At 42.6% G+C, this 21,527-nt stretch overlaps 2 protein-coding genes and 2 long non-coding RNA genes across 4 annotated transcripts in view; 3 read left to right on the top strand and 1 right to left on the bottom strand.

The window, feature by feature from the left end:
* Positions 1–7,663, bottom strand: part of LOC5496566 (lysosome membrane protein 2) — a 29,942-nt gene extending 22,279 nt beyond the window's left edge. The window contains exon 1 of the mRNA XM_048731204.1: positions 6,125–7,663. Coding sequence (XP_048587161.1) covers positions 6,125–7,663 — 1,539 coding nt within the window. The remainder of the gene's footprint in view (positions 1–6,124) is intronic.
* LOC125570134 lies at positions 908–4,585 on the top strand. Its single transcript, XR_007312503.1, has 2 exons — positions 908–3,940; positions 4,029–4,585. It is a non-coding gene; the product is annotated as an uncharacterized LOC125570134 (long non-coding RNA).
* LOC125570135 lies at positions 6,995–9,038 on the top strand. The gene is made up of 2 exons (XR_007312504.1): positions 6,995–7,133; positions 7,564–9,038. It is a non-coding gene; the product is annotated as an uncharacterized LOC125570135 (long non-coding RNA).
* A 4,328-nt stretch (positions 9,039–13,366) lies between these two features.
* On the top strand, positions 13,367–19,907 carry LOC5517129 (protein brambleberry). The gene is made up of 10 exons (XM_001637163.3): positions 13,367–13,501; positions 14,072–14,346; positions 15,042–15,170; positions 15,476–15,661; positions 15,893–16,127; positions 16,326–16,442; positions 17,374–17,483; positions 17,694–17,970; positions 18,444–18,560; positions 18,845–19,907. Exons 2-10 carry the CDS (start codon positions 14,098–14,100, stop codon positions 19,093–19,095), a joined length of 1,671 nt encoding a protein of 556 aa, XP_001637213.3. The 5' UTR covers positions 13,367–13,501; positions 14,072–14,097; the 3' UTR covers positions 19,096–19,907.
* Positions 19,908–21,527: the final 1,620 nt, after the last annotated feature.

The following is a 21,527-nucleotide window of genomic DNA, read 5'->3' as shown; positions in this document are numbered from 1 at the left end:
CTAAGACGGGGCTGGGAGGCCCGGAGGGGCGATCCGCGCCTCCCACTCATTTCTATGAAACCCCCAAGTCCCCCCCTTTTATAGAGTTGCAATTCATAAAATTAAGTAAGCAAGGAAGTCCAGAGAAGCCAAAGGCTTATAAAATAGAACTCCCTTCTAACATATCCATAAATACATAGAAGTGGGCGGTGCTGCCTCTCTCTGGGTACGGGCCTTGTTGAATTGTGTATTGAAACATTTTGCCCTATAATGAAAGAGAATCTCTGATTTAGGCATATTATTTCCTATGACTACGCCTATTTTACTATTTCTAAGGCGTTGTAGGGGGGCGAACTATGACATGACTCACCGAATTTTATTCTCATTTAAGAATCCGGGTTTTTTTTTCGAATAGTAAAGTAGTTATATAGTAGTTATTTAATATCCATTCAGCACTTCTATTGTTCTAAAAATATCGCATAGGAGGTCGGGTCCGTTTAGCCGGGTCATTCGATTTTTAAACGCGTGCAGGCGCAGTACTCCCTCCTATCAAACCAACTTTTTGTGGGTGAAAATGCTAAATTACCCACAGTGATATATCTGTGGTTATTAATATATGTGATCTTACTTCGGTAAAATACTCAAGATTCGAATTAGTTTTCCGGGATAATCGAAATATTGTTTTTGATAGCGGTACCGACCACACAGATTCATTGCTTCAACTTTATATAAATAAATAATGTTGCATAAAACACTACATGTTTTAAGGTTCTGTTCTTTATTGGTTCCTGTGTATAATTATACTATTACTAGCGGGTGCCCATGAAACAATTACGCTGGAGAAATACTTCTTCCTGTTGTCTTGGCCTTGTAGTGGAGTTTTATCTGCAAAGAATTGACGTAGCTAAGCAAAAAAACCGCAAATACCGTGTACAAATGTAATTACCGTGATTTGGCGAGTATGACAGCAGGCTCATGGGTCACGCGCCTCTATCATGTTTATATCACGCGCAAATACCGTGTACAAATGTAATTACCGTGACTCGGCGAGTATGACAGCAGGCTCATGGGTCACGCGCCTCTATCATGTGTATATCACGTGCAAATACCGTGTACAAATGTAATTACCGTGACTCGGCGAGTATGACAGCAGGCTCATGGGTCACGCGCCTCTATCATGTTTATATCACGCGCAAATACCGTGTACAAATGTAATTACCGTGACTCGGCGAGTGTGACAGGTTCATGGATCACGCGCCTCTATCATGTTTATATCACGTGCAAATACCGTGTACAAATGTAATTACCGTGACTCGGCGAGTATGACAGCAGGCTCATGGGTCACGCGCCTCTATCATGTTTATATCACGCGCAAATACCGTGTACAAATGTAATTACCGTGATTCGGCGAGTATGACAGCAGGCTCATGGATCACGCGCCTCTATCATGTTTATATCACGTGCAAATACCGTGTACAAATGTAATTACCGTGATTCAGCGAGTATAACAGCAGGCTCATGGGTCACGCGCCTCTATCATGTTTATATCACGTGCAAATACCGTGTACAAATGTAATTACCGTGACTCGGCGAGTATGACAGCAGGCTCATGGGTCACGCGCCTCTATCATGTTTATATCACGCGCAAATACCGTGTACTAATGTAATTACCGTGATTCGGCGAGTATGACAGCAGGCTCATGGATCACGCGCCTCTATCATGTTTATATCACGTGCAAATACCGTGTACAAATGTAATTACCGTGATTTGGCGAGTATGACAGCAGGCTCATAGATCACGCGCCTCTATTATGTTTATATCACGCGCAAATACCGTGTACAAATGTAATTACCGTGATTCGGCGAGTATGACAGCAGGCTCATGGATCACGCGCCTCTCATGTTTATATCACGTGCAAATACCGTGTACAAATGTAATTACCGTGACTCGGCGAGTATGACAGCAGGCTCATGGGTCACGCGCCTCTATCATGTTTATATCACGTGCAAATACCGTGTACAAATGTAATTACCGTGACTCGGCGAGTATGACAGCAGGCTCATGGGTCACGCGCCTCTATCATGTTTATATCACGTGCAAATACCGTGTACAAATGTAATTACCGTGATTCGGCGAGTATGACAGCAGGCTCATAGATCACGCGCCTCTATTATGTTTATATCACGCGCAAATACCGTGTACAAATGTAATTACCGTGATTCGGCGAGTACGACAGCAGGCTCATGGATCACGCGCCTCTATCATGTTTATATCACGCGCAAATACCGTGTACAAATGTAATAACCGTGACTCGGCGAGTATAACAGCAGTCTCATGGATCACGCGCCTCTATTATGTTTATATCACGCGCAAATACCGTGTACAAATGTAATTACCGTGATTCGGCGAGTACGACAGCAGGCTCATGGATCACGCGCCTCTATCATGTTTATATCACGCGCAAATACCGTGTACAAATGTAATAACCGTGACTCGGCGAGTATAACAGCAGTCTCATGGATCACGCGCCTCTATTATGTTTATATCACGCGCAAATACCGTGTACAAATGTAATTACCGTGATTCGGCGAGTACGACAGCAGGCTCATGGATCACGCGCCTCTATCATGTTTATATCACGTGCAAATACCGTGTACAAATGTAATTACCGTGACTCGGCGAGTATGACAGCAGGCTCATGGGTCACGCGCCTCTATCATGTTTATATCACGTGCAAATACCGTGTACAAATGTAATTACCGTGACTCGGCGAGTATGACAGCAGGCTCATGGGTCACGCGCCTCTATCATGTTTATATCACGCGCAAATACCGTGTACAAATGTAATTACCGTGACTCGGCGAGTGTGACAGGTTCATGGATCACGCGCCTCTATCATGTTTATATCACGTGCAAATACCGTGTACAAATGTAATTACCGTGACTCGGCGAGTATGACAGCAGGCTCATGGGTCACGCGCCTCTATCATGTTTATATCACGCGCAAATACCGTGTACAAATGTAATTACCGTGATTCGGCGAGTATGACAGCAGGCTCATGGATCACGCGCCTCTATCATGTTTATATCACGTGCAAATACCGTGTACAAATGTAATTACCGTGATTCAGCGAGTATAACAGCAGGCTCATGGGTCACGCGCCTCTATCATGTTTATATCACGTGCAAATACCGTGTACAAATGTAATTACCGTGACTCGGCGAGTATGACAGCAGGCTCATGGGTCACGCGCCTCTATCATGTTTATATCACGCGCAAATACCGTGTACTAATGTAATTACCGTGATTCGGCGAGTATGACAGCAGGCTCATGGGTCACGCGCCTCTATCATGTTTATATCACGTGCAAATACCGTGTACAAATGTAATTACCGTGATTCGGCGAGTATGACAGCAGGCTCATAGATCACGCGCCTCTATTATGTTTATATCACGCGCAAATACCGTGTACAAATGTAATTACCGTGACTCGGCGAGTATGACAGCAGGCTCATGGGTCACGCGCCTCTCATGTTTATATCACGTGCAAATACCGTGTACAAATGTAATTACCGTGACTCGGCGAGTATGACAGCAGGCTCATGGGTCACGCGCTTCTATCATGTTTATATCACGCGCAAATACCGTGTACAAATGTAATTACCGTGACTCGGCGATTATGACAGCAGGCTCATGGGTCACGCGCCTCTATCATGTTTATATCACGTGCAAATACCGTGTACAAATGTAATTACCGTGACTCGGCGAGTATGACAGCAGGCTCATGAGTCACGCGCCTCTATCATGTTTATATCACGCGCAAATACCGTGTACAAATGTAATAACCGTGACTCGGCGAGTATAACAGCAGTCTCATGGATCACGCGCCTCTATCATGTTTATATCACGTGCAAATACCGTGTACAAATGTAATTACCGTGACTCGGCGAGTATGACAGGTTCATGGATCACGCGCCTCTATCATGTTTATATCACGCGCAAATACCGTGTACAAATGTAATTACCGTGATTTGGCGAGTATGACAGCAGGCTCATGGGTCACGCGCCTCTATCATGTTTATATCACGCGCAAATACCGTGTACAAATGTAATTACCGTGACTCGGCGAGTATGACAGCAGGCTCATTGGTCACGCGCCTCTATCATGTTTATATCACGTGCAAATACCGTGTACAAATGTAATTACCGTGACTCGGCGAGTATGACAGCAGGCTCATGGGTCACGCGCCTCTATCATGTTTATATCACGCGCAAATACCGTGTACAAATGTAATTACCGTGACTCGGCGAGTATAACAGCAGGTTCATGGATCACGCGCCTCTATCATGTTTATATCACGTGCAAATACCGTGTACAAATGTAATTACCGTGACTCGGCGAGTATGACAGCAGGCTCATGGGTCACGCGCCTCTATCATGTTTATATCACGCGCAAATACCGTGTACAAATGTAATTACCGTGATTCGGCGAGTATGACAGCAGGCTCATGGATCACGCGCCTCTATCATGTTTATATCACGTGCAAATACCGTGTACAAATGTAATTACCGTGATTCAGCGAGTATAACAGCAGGCTCATGGGTCACGCGCCTCTATCATGTTTATATCACGTGCAAATACCGTGTACAAATGTAATTACCGTGACTCGGCGAGTATGACAGCAGGCTCATGGGTCACGCGCCTCTATCATGTTTATATCACGCGCAAATACCGTGTACTAATGTAATTACCGTGATTCGGCGAGTATGACAGCAGGCTCATGGGTCACGCGCCTCTATCATGTTTATATCACGTGCAAATACCGTGTACAAATGTAATTACCGTGATTCGGCGAGTATGACAGCAGGCTCATAGATCACGCGCCTCTATTATGTTTATATCACGCGCAAATACCGTGTACAAATGTAATTACCGTGATTCGGCGAGTACGACAGCAGGCTCATGGATCACGCGCCTCTATCATGTTTATATCACGCGCAAATACCGTGTACAAATGTAATTACCGTGATTCGGCGAGTACGACAGCAGGCTCATGGATCACGCGCCTCTATCATGTTTATATAATTTTCCTTGCGAATAAACCGCTTTTTCTTTTTTCAATTATAAACACTAATAAAAGAGTGGTTGATCTACATTCTCTAAGGGCACCCTGCAGGGTACCAATCTATTTAAAGAGAATGCTGGTCAGCAAATGTCGTCGTGTGAGAGACAACATGATGCTATTTTCCGATAGTGGACGCTTTTGCGCAAGCGCTCGTCCCAGTCGAGTCACACTCAGGATGCATCAGACTTGTGCCCTAATTTGGACATCACAATAGCAGATTGTTTTGGATCACGGCTACAAAAACAAGCTGTTATGTCATGGGTACTACAACCAAGTTCATTTATGATGTTTGAGTCTGTAAAATTTATCTCTGCAAAATTAATAAAACGATGCTAAAGTTTATCTTATATAGTTTCCTGAAGTAATTGTGCAATATCTACCTAGCGGTAATAGGAAAAGGGAATTCCTTCCCTTGTAATGCGGGAAATATGGGAAGTGTTTCACAAGGTTAGGGGATGAGGTTTGGAGATGGCGGTAGGGGATGCAGCAGTTTTGGTGGATCTGCGCTACGCGCTTGTGTCTGTCCACAGGCGAACCAAGATAAGAATCAGGCCCTCGTGATTCTTCGGGAAAATCAAAATCAATCAAGTCTTGACTGTTTCCTCAATAAAGCTAGTTAACTTACTATATTAGCCTTGTGTGTGGTTTTTAAGGGGAATTGTGGCGCAGAAGAGGTTTAGTCCATCAAGAGAAAATGAGGGACTAAACCCCTTTCTGCGGTACTGTTTATTTGGTGTAGCACCCTAGACTGGTACTGCACCTACAAAACCCGGATAGGAACGCGGATCGGATCGTGTAGCCGGCGCGCGACTTGTGTTAACTATTAACTGGCGATTAACTATAGCGAACTATATCGTTTGGTACTGTTTAGTGTTGTTGTCAATCAGCCTATCTGTAGGCCCCACATTGTCGTATGACTCGGTACCACAGGCTTCCCGTATCTTACGCCGCCTTACGTGGCGCACGGTTAAGCCTATCGCAGCCAAGATAAACACTCCCCCCAGGGCGAACACCACCATCTCAGCGTACTTGGCCACCAGTAACTGGACGACCAGGCCTTCTCTTAGTGTCCTTGCCGTAGAGTCGTCAACGCTGGCGTTATTGCTGAAGTGCATGACTGGCACGAAGGCTTGTGGGATACCTGTTGTCTCGCTGATCCCAAGCACGGACTGTATGAATACATTAATTTGGAGTCTGATCAAAGCCTGTAGTGGGATACCTGTGGTGGGTTCTATAGATATGTACAGGCCATGTTTTTCTCTGTCCGGTTTTAGTCCTTTTACTTGCGTCCGGAGTTGGGGGTCTCCCAGGAGGAAATGTGGGGTTGAGATGACGATGGGCGAGGTCACGGTCGAGGGGGTGCAGTCCTGGGACCCGGCCAAGATCCCGTCCGGATAGCAGCGTCCGAGACAGAAATCCCGGTTGCTGGAAACTTCAGTGTAGTTCTTAAAGAGGCTGGCGGGCGTCGTGTAACGATTTACCGGAATCCCCTTCATTTTTTTAGCCGAGTCGAATTTCAGATAAATAGAGCGGCAGAGATTTGTGGAAAAGAAGTACAGAGTATCCCCAGGGCCACTTCCTGGGGGAAATTGTGTCCCGTCGCTTCCGTTGATCATATTTGCATAAGAAGAATTCCAAAGACCCATTGAGCTTTGTCCTTTCCACGCAATCCAGTCCAGAGTCCGATCCATGTTTTTTGTTCCCGTATTTACAGTCGATATTCCATCATAAGTTTCGTTGTACTCCATTGTTATCAAAGGCGAGATTTCCGGTAGGAACTTTAAGTTAAACATGTCCTTGAGCTTAGAGAACTCCGCAAAGAGCGGGTCGTCATACCCCCATAGCACTTCTCGCACCGTCCTAGTCATAAACAAATGTTCCTTTTCGTACTTTAGCAAGGCGTCTATACCCACCCTGACAATCCTGGAGTAGCTTTTGGCCACTTCTGTCATGATTGCATAAGCAATATTAACCGTGGTCACGCTATCCGCCTCGGGGTCACAGCCTGAGCACGACAGTTCCGGGGTAAACACATACCATTTCTTCTGGTTGTATGATACCAGGGTCTCGTCCTGATTAAATGTGATATTCTCCTTTAGTAGGTACTCCCTGTATGTGTATGGACCGAGCTCTCGAATCACTGGTGTCGCACCGGACCTGACTTCATCGGGGTTAACGACGTGGAATACGTACAACTCTATGTGGATAGGAACGGTCGGAAATATCCACTGCTTGTAGCGGTCGGTGGTTCCAGGTCTAAGGGGGACGTTCTTCTTTAACTGCCATTTCAACATCTGGTCGACGCCATATTTCATCAACGCCGCCGTTAGAATAAGCGTTATCCCGAAAACACCTAAAAGCACAGACTTTTTGTTTTCACATATAAGCATTCGCTTGCCCTTAGCTTTTGATTTGTTGTTGATAATTTTGTCTTCCGTTTTGGTTACGGCTTTAGGCACTGCTCCCTGGCATCGGTACCCTTCTTCGCTTCGCTCGTCACGGCTTTTTGTCTGAGCGTCACTGGACGAGAGAAGTCTTGAGGCTCTGGTACCCATACCCAAGGTATGGAATTGGCTTTGATACCTGAAACCAGCGCAATCTGCAGACAAGGTAGACGACCGCTTAATTAGATTAAAGAAGACTCCTCCTCCAGGCAGAGTTCCATGAAACTTTTTCCTGAAGTCTTGAAAAGCCGCGAGATGATAAATAATAATATGCTGCTCTATAACATTAAACTGCCATCCAGATTCAGAGATCAATATTCTATACAGTTTGTCTGGTTATCTATGCGTCAAACTCCAGTCACGTGTTTTCACGCAAGCAGACACTGACTGACAGTGTAATTATGCGTAGGCTTTCTCAAAACATTTTAGATGTACGAAGTAGCTTTCTCGACCGGGGCAGCTTTTTTATCTTTGAACTTGTCAATCTGGCTAATCCACCAAATGTTCACGAGGTTAATACACGTGATGAATGTATTTCTGGCTGTGATATCCTTACATAATACGCACCCTGTTAAGAGCATTTAGACACGTGTCCTCTCGTCTCGGTACCACCGAAATACCCCGTACCCCTGCCCAGATTGTTCTTCAAGAAAGAGAAAAACTTATGCTATATATACGGTCTTCAAATATCTTAGTCCTTAGCGAAAAACCTGCAAACAAACAAATAGCACAGGAGACGATGATAAATAAGATTAAACCGAGAGAAACGAGTAGACGGTAGTCTCTCCAGGGGAGAAGAGGGACTGGCGTATCAGTTTTCCTTGAGAAACTTAACTCATGTTGTTTTCACTGGCTTACCTCTTGTTGTTTTCACATGCTCTTGGTCAGTCTCCAGTCAACAGTAATTATTGATCACCTCCTGTAATTGTCTTTTATTGTCTTATATTATCCTAGAATAAAGGTCACAAAGGTCACTATTGCTTTGTGATGTGTATTTATACAGAATTAGCGGTATTTCTAACGTTTGAGCAGTTGAAGATAGGATATTATAAGACAATTATAGAACAATTACAGGTGATCAATCGTTACTGGCATTGACTGGAGACTGACTGAGAATTGAGAGGATGTTTTATCGGTTGGTTGATCCAATTGTTTTCGAAATTATCTGCTGTGTGCAATATTGAAGTAATTAGCACTGCCCTATTGCGTTAAAGTTGAAATCGAACTGATAGTTGCGTTACCAATGTCTTACAAATATAAGGTAAATAATTGAGGAAAAGGCCGGGGTTTCGTATTTTCGCTATCTATCTTTTTTTTACGATGATGATAAAAGTAGTATGTATTTGTTATGTCCATGAGACTTGATCTCCTTGGATTGGATCCAAGTGTGTGTTGTACTTTCGCCACGGGCGATGGGATAGTTGATTGACGAATGTAACCTTTGTATTGTTTGTATTTTGTTTATAAATAAAGTAAACGTGTTGTCGTTGTTGTAATTCACTGGGTAGTGGTGGAAAGGATTCTTTTATTTGGGTAGTCCAGTGATTCTCCGTCCTGTTGCGCTGATTCGATTTTCTTCGAACAGAACATGGTACATTCCGCATACAACTCTGGTACATATATTAGCCACCGCAACACCGTCTAAGTCTGAAGTTATGCAGTGGCTAATATAGGCAGCTAAGCGCTTTAGTGGTTTTTACCCATGCTTACATGCGGGCTTGTCGCGTAGTCGCAAAAGCCGGTTGATGACAACCTTTTGTCAAACGACTGTATATCATTTCAACGCTCTTTACAATATCTCACGTCTATTACCCAGCGCTACACCAGTCAAAGTCACCTCGTTGCATTTTCTAAAGCAGGGCAGGTCGATTGTGTCAAAGGTTGTAGCAGGGTATTAAAAGTTTAAATGAAGATCTTCCGGAAATTCGTTGACGATAGCTTTCTATTAAATTTAAGAAAAAAATTATCCGTAATTCTTATCGCGGGCACATCAGGCACATAAAGAGCTGCAATGTTGGTCAAAACTTTATTCTCCCACTATACACATCCAAATACATAAAGGCGCAATCAATCCAACGCCTTAGTACACAATAAAGACATTTATCTGAAAGAATGATATTTCCCGATATTTTTTCTACGGTTCTTTAAGCCCCTAGCACGGATACATTCTAAAAGCCGCAACAAAACTCCGTTTAATATAAAGCTGCTACACTCGGGACAAATATAGATTGATTAATCAGGCGCGTACACAGGGGTTGCGCTAGTTCCCCAATGACACCTATGTCAATTCGAGTTGAAGTGTAGGTCATCAGCCTCAGCCATTGATTTTTTCTTGCGGTTAACTATTCTACCGTTTTGGTTATAAAAGCGTATCTGAAACTAAGTTGTAGTAGACCTTACATACAGTCGAACCTCTATTAAGCGGTCACCCCCCGGGACTTAGCTTAGTGACCGCTTAATAGAGGTTGACCGCTTAATAGAGGCTTCGCTATTTTCGCCCCTGAATTAGCGTAAATCGGGCTGTAATTATACGTAAGAACTTTTTATTATAATAAACAACAGTAACAATCATGTTAGCCCTAAGACTGGTGCATTCCAATTTGATCCAGAAATGTTTGAAACCGCCTAGTCAGTTTGTTTTTGCCTATACGGCTCTTGTGGCTTTGCCCAATTCTATGGGCATGAGCTACTTTCGCCGGCGTTATGTAAAGTAAATGAGTGCGTTAAGGTGATGTTACACGCGTCGTTTCCGTCGATATCCTTCATTAAGCGTTTGCGCGATTTTGGAAGTCGAATCAAAAACTCGCAGTGCGTTGCCGTACCCAAAAACTCACAAATCTGACCCAGTTGCATTTATTCGGGGATACCATGAATACATGACTGAGTGGGAACCAGCACTAGAAGATGTTTACAAACTTATGCGGGAACCAACTAACATAAAGGATCCGAATGCTGTTGCAATCGTAAGAGAAAAAGCCGACAAAACGGTGATGGATGGAGACGGTAACCTGAATACTCTAGTTGACGATTACGAAGTTATGAGGCATATTCCCAAACTGATGTCAACGTGGGTTACCAAATATCTCAAGAGACCTACGAACTGTGAGAAAGTCGTAGTCAAAGGGAAGTGGGTGAACAGAGGTGGTGGCTATGGACTCGAGATTCCTTGTGAATACATAATTGAAGGTGACAGTTTTTCTTCTAGCAGGCTAAAGCGGAAATTGGTAATCGAGGAATTTGATGCGACTGATCCGCACAAGACCACACAAGTCTCACAAGACGATTAGCCATAGTAATTAGATTAGACAGTTAAAAATATGACGAAATATGACGTGCACTACCTGTTGTCATGCTGACAAATATTGATGATGACCGTTTAATAGAGGTGAAAAACAATGAAATCAACCAATTCGGACCCTCCTTTGGTGACCTCGTCCGCTTAATAGAGGTGACCGCTCAATAGAGGTCAAATTTACAGTAAACATAAGGGGGACAATTCGGGACATTGGTAAATGACCGTTGAATAGAGGGTGACCGCTTAATAAAGGGCCGCTTAATAGAGGTTCGACTGTATTTAAAATTACACGCGTCACACGAGAGCAGATAATCAATGTTAGAGTGCAGGTCATGGTTGGTAACGAAAAACTTTCCCGTATTATGACTAGTAAGGGTGTTCCCCATTTTTAGAAACTTATTATCCTTAAAGATTATATATCTAGATGCTGAATTATACTTTAACATTCACGCGAGGCGTGGTGGCGGTGGCGGTGGTGGTGGTGCTAAGACAAACGAATCTCAAACTGAGCAACAGTGCCGGCTTTGGCTAGTTCGAAAAACGTAAAAACGCCTGGTCAACCCTACCACCTCTGTTGTCGTTCAATACTGGAAGATAAATCATAGCAAAGCCCCTGCGGAGCCCCATAGTCATAAAAAAGTGGTATAGCTATACGATAATGTTCCCGTGGTCACGATGGGATTCCTGTGGATTTTTCCCGTGTTGATGCCAAAGTAAGAAAGCGCGTGTACAGAAATTTTTTTATTTAATTTCCTTCATGCTACAACAAAGCCAAAGCTTGTATAGGTTATAGAACACTGTGAAAATAGACGAATATCAGTTTAGACTTCTAAGGTGAACTCCAAGCCCTACGGAAGGTGAACTTGTAAAAGGCGAAAGCGTGGCATTCAAAAAACCCCACAGGTAGCCCAGACAATGGTTTTGAAGCTTGTTCGTAGCTTGGAATCGGCTGTTATTCTTAGAGGTAAAACGAGTGGATTGAAGTCGCGATATTTTGTGAAACATTGCCAATAAAATTGCCTTACAACTTAGAACATGCCTTGTTGTTGTCATATTTATGTGTAATATACGATTTTGGGGGGTTTTCGTAACGGAATTTATTACTTCTCTCCCCCTACTAAGGAAAGAAACAAGGTTGGAGGCGCCATTTTCGGTAGCAATCAAATACCGTCGAAATTCGCGAGGAAAATACAACAAACGAAATATTTTTATCTCGCAGACCTATGCCAGGGTACACTTACATTCGATATGTGGAAAAACATCCGAGCTAAATCATTTTCCCTGGCCGCTAGCCATTTTTTAAAACGAGTAAGCAGCGATTTGAATCCTTGACCGGCGCCGTTGGACAATTAGGTACGCTCGGCTGAACACGGGAGCAAGCCTTTTCATTTTACAGTCTATCTATCTATCCACTCATCCACCCACCCACCCACCCACCCACCCACCCACCCATCTATCTATCTATCTATCTATCTATCTATCTATCTATCTATCTATCTATCTATCTATCTATCTATCTATCTACCTATCTATCTATCTATCTACCTACCTACCTACCTACCTACCTACCTACCTACCTACCTACCTACCTACCTACCTACCTACCTACCTACCTACCTACCTACCTACCTACCTACCTACCTACCTACCTACCTACCTACCTACCTACCTACCTACCTACCTACCTACCTATCTATCTATCTATCTATCTATCTATCTATCTATCTATCTATCTATCTATCTATCTATCTATCTATCTATCTATCTATCTATCTATCTATCTATCTATCTATCTATCTATCTATCACACTTGAGCTAGTTTCAGAAATTGTAAACAGCTCTTGGACTTCTAATCCACAATTGTTGTACTTCATAAATAAGAACAATAAGTTTGGAGCTCCGCTTTAGGTAGTGCTAATATGTTAATGATATCTTGGAATTTCTCTTAAAAAACATTTTATGATTTCCGGGTACGCATTTCTTTTCTTTTGTCAAGAAAGGTTTTTTTGTCCTAGTGGCTTGTGTAATATAAGGGTCCATGATCACGTGACATCAAAGAACGCCTAATTTAGGGATATGTCGTGCTCTGATGTAATAGCATTTTGCGTTCCTTTGCTGTGCTGGTGAACTGAAATGGCAAAAAGATACCGTAGTACGTTTCTCGCATCCTCATTGGTTTTAATTGTTCTACTTCACAAAACTGTCAAAGGTGGAAACGCTAGTGCGCGTACATGAGGCATTTTTTTCCTGGAACTTCCAATGAAATATTTTAGTTGCGTCGTAATTGTTTTTTTATCCTTCAACGCATTGTATAAGTTGCAGGGAAATTTGCCTTGAATAACATTGGTTTAGCACCGCGAGCAATCAAGAAATCGAGCATGAAAATGATTCAAAATTCATTGCCCGGACATACCAGCATTGTTCTTGCACGAAAATTCATTTTCGGATTCGGTTCGCGCACCCGAACTCATACGCAGGCGCGCACTACAGGAGGAATTAGCACGTGCATGACATCACAATGCTAATTCGTCATTACATTTTCCTCCGTGGAAACTGAGCTTTTATTTGCATTCGCTTCTTGCTTAACAGTTATAAGTCTAGTATTTGAGAGTAGTGAGTTCTATTAAAAGCAGTTGACAAAAGTTATTTATAAGGTAAGTTTTCGCTTTCTCAGAAACTGAACTAAATACGAGGTAGAATGGAAATGTTTTGCGATTACCTCGATTATATGGTTAAAACTTCTTTAATACAATAGATTTGGGTTCCGGCACATGGTTCACCAACTTTTTTCGAAAGCAATACATTCCGGGCAATACATTTTGAACAGCGAGCATAAATATTATGCTAAACTTAAACCAAAACTCGTGAATCTTGTTCTCAGTGCATGTCAGGCACTGCAAAGGTAAGAAGGACTTCGAGAGTAAAAACGCACAGCGCAAACATTTGCGGAAACTATAATGCTAAGAATGTTCTTATTAAACAGGACAAACAAGTGTCCCGCTTATATTTTTAATTAATTTTGTAGCCGAGGATTTTATTTTTCAAAAGTTATTGCTTTGAGGTATATACATCAAAGGGAATAATTGAAGGGCCTGGCACTCGATCCGGCTAGTAATTTTGCGAATATTATTGGTGAAAGAGCTGTCTAGCTACGTATTTCCGTGTACGAGATTGCATTTCTGTTGTGCCAAGTAATGCAGATGTAATGTTCTTTTCTGTTCTAGAAGCAAATAATTATCCACTTGTTGCGATGATCGCATCAAGGTACCTAGTGCTCCTCCTTGTGGCGAGCCTAGCGTGTACCTGTCCGGTCCAGGGCTTTTTCTGGCCATTTTCGGACAGCAGCAGCGAGATCGCCCAACACGTGACTGAGGAGGAAGGCAAGCACCTGGTGAAGAGCCCGGTGCCTTTTGAGATGACAGCAGCAGAGGAGAGATTTCTAGAAGAGTCTAGAAAGTACATGAAAGACCTTTCCACACTGGATTCCTGTCACCAGATCGTGAGTATTTCTAGACGAGAAAAAGGGGAAGGAGAAAAAAAAGGAAAAGGAAAAAGAGGGACAAGAAAAAAGGGTAGAAGGGAAAAGGGGGGAGAAGAAAAAGTGGAAGAAGAAAAAGTGGGAGAAGGAATAGGGGGAGAAGGAATAGGGGGAGAAGGAATAGGGGGAGGAGGAATAGGGGGAGAAGGAATAGGGGGAGAAGGAATAGGGGGAGAAGGAATAGGGGGAGAAGAAAAAGGGGGAGAATTGAAATGGGGAGAATTGAAATGGGGGAGAAGGAAAAAGGGGGAAAAGGGGTAGATGGAAAAGGGGGAGAAGGAAAAAGAGGGGAAAGGAAAAAAGGGGGGATAAGGAAAAGGGGGAGAAAAAAAGGGGAGAAGGAAAAAGGGGGAGAAGAAAATAGGCGTTGTTTTTAGTGTTTGAATACATCATTTTTGTATCCAATATTTATTTCGGGTGTCCAATTCTAACAACCTATATATGGAATAATCCAAACCAAAAAAACATTTCAGTAATGCGGGTTTTTTTCAAAATGCTTCCTAAGAAAATTTCGCGTTGATTTAAATCGCCGTTAATGGTAATATTCTAAGTTTACTTTCTATGATAGCGTGGCGACCTTTTCGCTACAAATCCAACAAAGTATTTGGTTATAGTTCATTTTTTCTTATAATTATATCTGATTCTTTTCTTATCAGACCATCAATCGTATCAAGAAATCGTGTGGGGACATAAACGAGGAAGAGCTTGGCAAACTGGGTGTCCAACTGTTTAACTGTCAATCACTTTCTGAAAAGCGCAAGACCTACCCTTGCACCGACGCAATGGTAAGCCACCCTGCATCTGTCTTCTTAAAGGCAGAAAATACCCTGTTACTAGCCGCCATTACTCTAAATCTATTTGAGATCTGCTTCAAGATTTCACACGCTTTCATCTGCCCAATTATAGTGAGAAAACATAACAGCTATAAATATCAAACCCATTGTAACCTTTTCCAGTTTTCGCTAATTACAGCGAAAGAGCCGTGGTTATGATATAGTATACTCTGGTCTTTCTGGAACTAGATCTGCTTATAAAATACATAGGGGGCTTGACAGCTTGTCTAGTTGAACTCACTTCTGGTGTTTCTCAGACCCTGGCCGAGTGCACTGCCGACATGGATCTGACCACGTGGAACAGCTACCACATCATTAGTAACCGCGCCCGCTCCATCTGCTACGCGACCAGACAGCAACAGTTTCGCTTGAAGACCGAATTTACTGTCAATCAACTTGCATCACAGGCCGTGGAGCAGCTGAGACTAATGGAAAACCTCAAGGTAACAATCTATGATAGACACCAGTGTCTAAATGTCACAGGTGATAATAAAAATCTGCCGCATTTTTAAGCATTTCTCGGACTAGAGCCAAAGAAACTGGGCGTGGCATGGTCTGGACGTGAGTGCAGGAAGTAACCGGTCTGCAAGCAGTCTAGAAAACAATTAGCATAAGGGTTCATTATTTAAGAAAATGTAATGACATTACAACAAAATAATTTTATGTTGCCACAGTCTGACCAGAGCAAGCTCGCTCACCTTGCGGCGCATACCGTGCAGCGCGTCACCGCTGGCCAGGACCGATTGATCGGGCAACAGCGTAAGTTGTCAAGTGCTTACCAGTTCACCCAGAGGAGTATTGCAAGCAGCGTACGGAGCAACATCCATGCCCTGGGACAAGAGAAGGCTTTGATTGAAGAAGGAAGACAGCAACTGACCGACATGACACAGAAACTCGCCGAGAAACTGGGTAAGCGGCAAGTTAAGAGGTTAAAGTAATCCACGATGTGGTGAAATTACAAGAGGGCAAAACATTAGCTCAGTTTAGTATCGCATGGACCAACGAAACTACAGTTATCAATGCACCCTCCGACACACATACACCCACATACAAGGCGGTTGTTTTCACACCCCTTGCCCACATACTTATGACCCTTTTATCTCATAGAACACGCCACATCAGAGATGTACAAGCACGAGGAGGGACGCAAACAGAGCCACGACCAGATCTTACAGGACCTGGGCGATGTTAGGAATAAGGCCCAGGATGTGTGGAGTAAGATAGGTGAGTATTACATTCACCACTAAGATCTTACAGGACCTTGGCGAGGTTAGGAATAAGGCCCAGGATGTGTGGAGTAAGATAGGTGAGTATTACATTCACCACTAAGATCTTACAGGACCTGGGCGAGGTTAGGAATAAGGCCCAGGATGTGTGGAGTAAGAGAAGTGAGTATTACATTCACCACTAAGATCTTACAGGACCTGGGCGAGGTTAGGAATAAGGCCCAGGATGTGTGGAGTAAGAAAGGTGAGTATTACATTCACCACTAAGATCTTACAGGACCTGGGCGAGGTTGGGAATAAGGCCCAGGATGTGTGGAGTAAGATAGGTGAGTATTACATACACCACTAAGATCTTACAGGACCTGGGCGAGGTTAGGAATAAGGGCCAGAATGTGTGGAGTAAGAAAGGTGAGTATTACATTCACCACTAAGATCTTACAGGACTTTGGCGAGGTTAGGAATAAGGCCCATGATGTGTGGAGTAAGATAGGTGAGTATTACATTCACCACTAAGATCTTACAGGACCTTCGCGAGGTTTGGAATAAGGCTCAGGATGTGTGGAGTAAGATAGGTGAGTATTATATTCACCACTGAGATCTTACAGGACCTTCGCGAGGTTAGGAATAAGGCCCAGGATGTGTGGAGTAAGAGAAGTGAGTATTACATACATCCCTAAGATCTTACAGGACCTCCGCGAGGTTAGGAATAAGGCTCAGGATGTGTGGCGTAAGATAGGTGAGTCGGAACAGGTGAGTCGTACATAAGATCTTAATTCTCACCACTGTAAGAGCTTTAAATTGTCCTAATGAAATTTCTGTTAAATTTCCACAATCTCATCGACAATACAAGAACATTATTTCATCTTTTCAGTAAGCGCTAATAATTTTGCCTATTATTAGACCACTTTTTTTTTTCTGTTCACGCAAAGATGACAGCACAGCGCAGATGCTCTCCTACCATCAGGAGTCCGCTGACCACTACACTGAGACACTGCAGAACCTGAAAAAGATGAACACCACGATCTCATACTTACTTGAGGTACATAGCGTTATTAGCCTTATAGTATTATCAGGACCAGAAAGCCCTAGTCTACTCAGCAGCCGCTCTGAATGTCAAGGCGTGCGTGACAGCGGCTGCTAAACGACTAAGAAAGCCCTCAACGTTTATTTGATAGAGCTACCCACTACTGTTAGTGTCGCTGCTGCTGTTGCTAGCTCCATACCAATCCCTTAATCTGTTTGCTTCCAGGCGATCGATTCCATGCAAACTCGACTAGATGACAGGATCACATGGCTGGCCGAGCAATTTGGGGGGACTGGGGACAAGCTTAGTACCCTTGTGACGTTTGTTTTGCATGGCGGATATTTCTTGGTGGCGACGTTCAGCATTGTGTTCCTAAAGGCGCCCATGTTCACACGGCTGCTTCTTCTGATTGTTGTCCCGATCAACGCTTGGTGCGAAATCAAGCTTCGCTCCAGTCTATCTTTCGCCTCGCTTACGATCCTTATGGCTGCTGTGCTTATCGGTAATCATATTACAAATGTTACTTATATGATCGTCAAGCCTTGCAATGCTCATGAGCGCGGTGCTTTATCTATAGACTGCCTAGCAAGCGTTTTTCACTCCATTTTTCGCGCGGTCAAAATCTCCCTTATCGAACTTCTCGTCGGTTTCTGGGTTTCTTTGCGCTCAAAACACACAGGAACGCTTGCTACGTAGGCCACTTTATCTATAACTAAAGTTAAATGATCATTGCGCCTCATGAGCGCTGTGCTTTATTTATTTCGATATTTGTGATCTCTCTAACGATCGTTATGACTGTTGTGCTTCTAAGTAAGAAGGTATTTAGATAATTATATGATCATTACACCTCTTTTACGATCCCTATGAGCGCTGTGCTTTAGGGTAAGACACATATTCCAATAGATATATTGCCACCAAGCCTCGATTACGATTTTCTTCTCAAGCTAATGTCATTTTATCTGATATTTTCCTTAGGAAATTGGCTTTGCCTATATTTCATGGGGAGATACAAAAACAAGTGCATCGACAACCCCCACTCTGCTCCTCTCTATCAGCTTACCCGTAACCATGGCGACGTCACGGGGGACTCCGGTAAGAACACGTTAATTAATTTCAAGGATAGATTAATCTAATTACGTGAAATGTTCTCGATTTGGAAATTTCGAGCTCTTCGTTGTTGTCATAGTCACGTGACATGCACAACCAATAGGGTAAAGTTTGACTTTCCGGGATCCGCTCCTGAAGGGCTGTTCGTGGCTTTTTAAAATTGAGACTTTGGTAAGGATACAATGGAGCAAAATAGGGTAAAAGCCAAAAAAAAACTATAACTCACTGCGTCCCTTACATGTTTTTTCACAATACTGTTATAATTTCAGCTTCTTCATTTACGACAAGTGTATTCGACGACACGTTTTGCACCAACCCTTACTATTCCCCTACCTCCGAGTCCATGGCTCGTACCAGGCGCCAGCTCGACCTTTCTCTCCCGGACCAAGCCTCAACACCACGGCGAGGCCGCCCCAGTACTCCTCGCCGGCGCTGCAGTGGCACCACCAGAACAGGCACTGTCTGCAAGAAAGTCGCCGCTAACGACAGCGGTTACTGCCACACGCACTCCCGGATGTAAATCCCGGATGTACTGTTGAGTAAATATTTTCAAGCTTTTTTTACTATTTTGATATCGACTGTTTTAATGATGTACATAGCTAAGCATACTTGTATAAAAACTACTAGAGAAAGGTTCTTGATTATTCGCTACGATTTTAGATTATTTTTTTTATGTACATAGCATATCCGGCCGAAGGTATGTTTTTATTGGATCATGCTCATTAGGTTAAACAGACTGTAGTTTCATGAATATAGCCTAGCCTTTGGAGCACAAGGCGTCACCAGCTAGGCTACTCACATCTCAACCTTCCTGGCGCAAGGGTATATTCCCTGATAAATTGACCAGTACAATGATGTATAGCCTAGCGCAATAGTGTATAGCCCAGCGAAAGAGTGTATCGCCTAGTGCAAGGGTGTATCGCCTGATAGCTCAGTCAGTGCAAGGGTGTATCGCCTCATAGCTCAGTCGGTGCAAGGGTGTATCGCCTAGCGCAAGGGTGTATCGCCTGATAGCTCAGTCAGTGCAATGGTGTATCGCCTAGTGCAAGGGTGTATCGCCTGATAGCTCAGTCAGTGCAAGGGTGTATCACCTAGCGCAAGGGTGTATCGCCTGATAGCTCAGTCAGTGCAAGGGTGTATAGCCCAGCGCAAGGGTGTATCGCCTGATAGCTCAGTCAGTGCAATGGTGTAAATCCCACCGCAAAGGTCTAATAAAACATCTAATATCACAGTTGACTTCTCGACAAAACCATGTCTCTTAACTAGTATTTTCAATTAAACACATTTTATATGATTTTATGATTGTATATTAAAGATAACCATATTCGTTTTGAGGTGTGTGTTCTCTGTTTTAAATTTTTCTTTCTTAAATTTATTTATTGAATCGTTCCCGGAAAGTGCAATATTCTGTTAGGAGATTTTAAAAAGTCTAAAACATAATGCCAGGGGGAGTAAAGGGGGTCAGAAAAAGCAATGAATTGTGGGTAGTCTTTAAAAGCGATGCTTGTACGTCCTCCCACAATATTATGCTGCCTAACAAAGAAACAGAATGGTGCATATTCTTGGTGCCTTAACAGGATAAAGTAATTTGTTAATTTCTGACATTGACTGCTTTCTAATTGACCAAACGGATCAAGTTCCCAAAAGGCTGACACTGTTACATGAATGACTGAAAAAAAATCATTCTAGATTATTTCGAAACTCGACATCTAAATTGGCTTTCTGTAGTGTTTCTTGTTTAATTACAGATATAAACATAACATCGTAAATCGCAAAATATAAAGGTCGAAGATCTCTATCAAGTAAACATAATTGGATATACACCTATTTCAATAAACGTTGTCAGTGCAAATGGCGAATGGCAATCGGCAAATGGCAGTTCTAAGACCAATCACTGTTATAGGAATAATTATTTGTAAGAATAAAGATAAGTAATATAATCACAGAAATTATCCACATGTTCCTACATTCAGTAGAAATTTGACGAGTTCCATGGTATTTTTTTATAGGAGAACTTCCATTTGACAATCGCCATTTGCCATTTGCACTGACAACGTTATTTGAGATGGGTGTTTGTTGTAATGTTTTGTAACATTTCAACTCAACAGATTTTTCTGTAAATATTATTTCTCAGTTGCTGTAATTCAGCGCGAAGGAACGGGACAAACGGGATTTGGAATTTCTTATGAAAACGATTTAGGAAATGCGTAATTTTGAAACCTCTTTGAACCTGCTCTTTGAATTATCTTTGAAATAGAAGGAAGAATTCGATACATATACTAGGATAAATGTTGATTTTATTTTGAAACTCTTTTTTTAAACCAGCTCAAATCTCTAGTTTACTGATAAACGGTTAACGATTTATTTATTCCACGACAAATGACATCTGAAATGATGTTTGTGAAGGAAGTAAAGAAAGATCTTCCTTTCCTTTACAATTATTGTATCTCAATAAACAACGACTTCATTAAAATAAAAAAACGTCCCTGGGCTTCTTCCGCTGGCTGGCCTCTTGCAATTAATCAAGACAACTCGAGCAACATTAATAGTCTCGTCCCTTCTATATCGGTACTTCATATTTCAGTAAATGGCGAATTTCACGAAAATAATGTAAAAAATTTCCTTCGTTACCTCCTAAGTATTGGCTTCCCTCTACATCCTACAAGGGCAATGCTTTTTCCTTATAGTCAGGTAGTCTTAGTTATTATTACAATAAAGAAGAAAAAAGACTTATTGATGAACATTTGTAAACTGCGTTTTGATATTCGCGAATGTTCGTCATCTAAATTTGAACAGCAGATGGTTTCAGGCTATGAACTAACAGCTCACTTTCAACTGTACCAAAATAGCTTAAAGTATTTATCCCAGTGTTATAATGTAAAGTAATTGCTAAAAATCTCTTAAAACGTAGAATCAATCATTTATGAATGCAATTTAAGAGAAAAGCAGGAA

This window comes from Nematostella vectensis, chromosome 1 (genome assembly GCF_932526225.1).
Source record: "Nematostella vectensis chromosome 1, jaNemVect1.1, whole genome shotgun sequence".
In the NCBI taxonomy this organism is placed as follows: Eukaryota; Metazoa; Cnidaria; class Anthozoa; order Actiniaria; family Edwardsiidae; genus Nematostella; species Nematostella vectensis.
The sequence above is the reverse complement of the archived record's forward strand: the minus strand, read 5'-3'. Positions and strand labels throughout refer to the sequence as shown.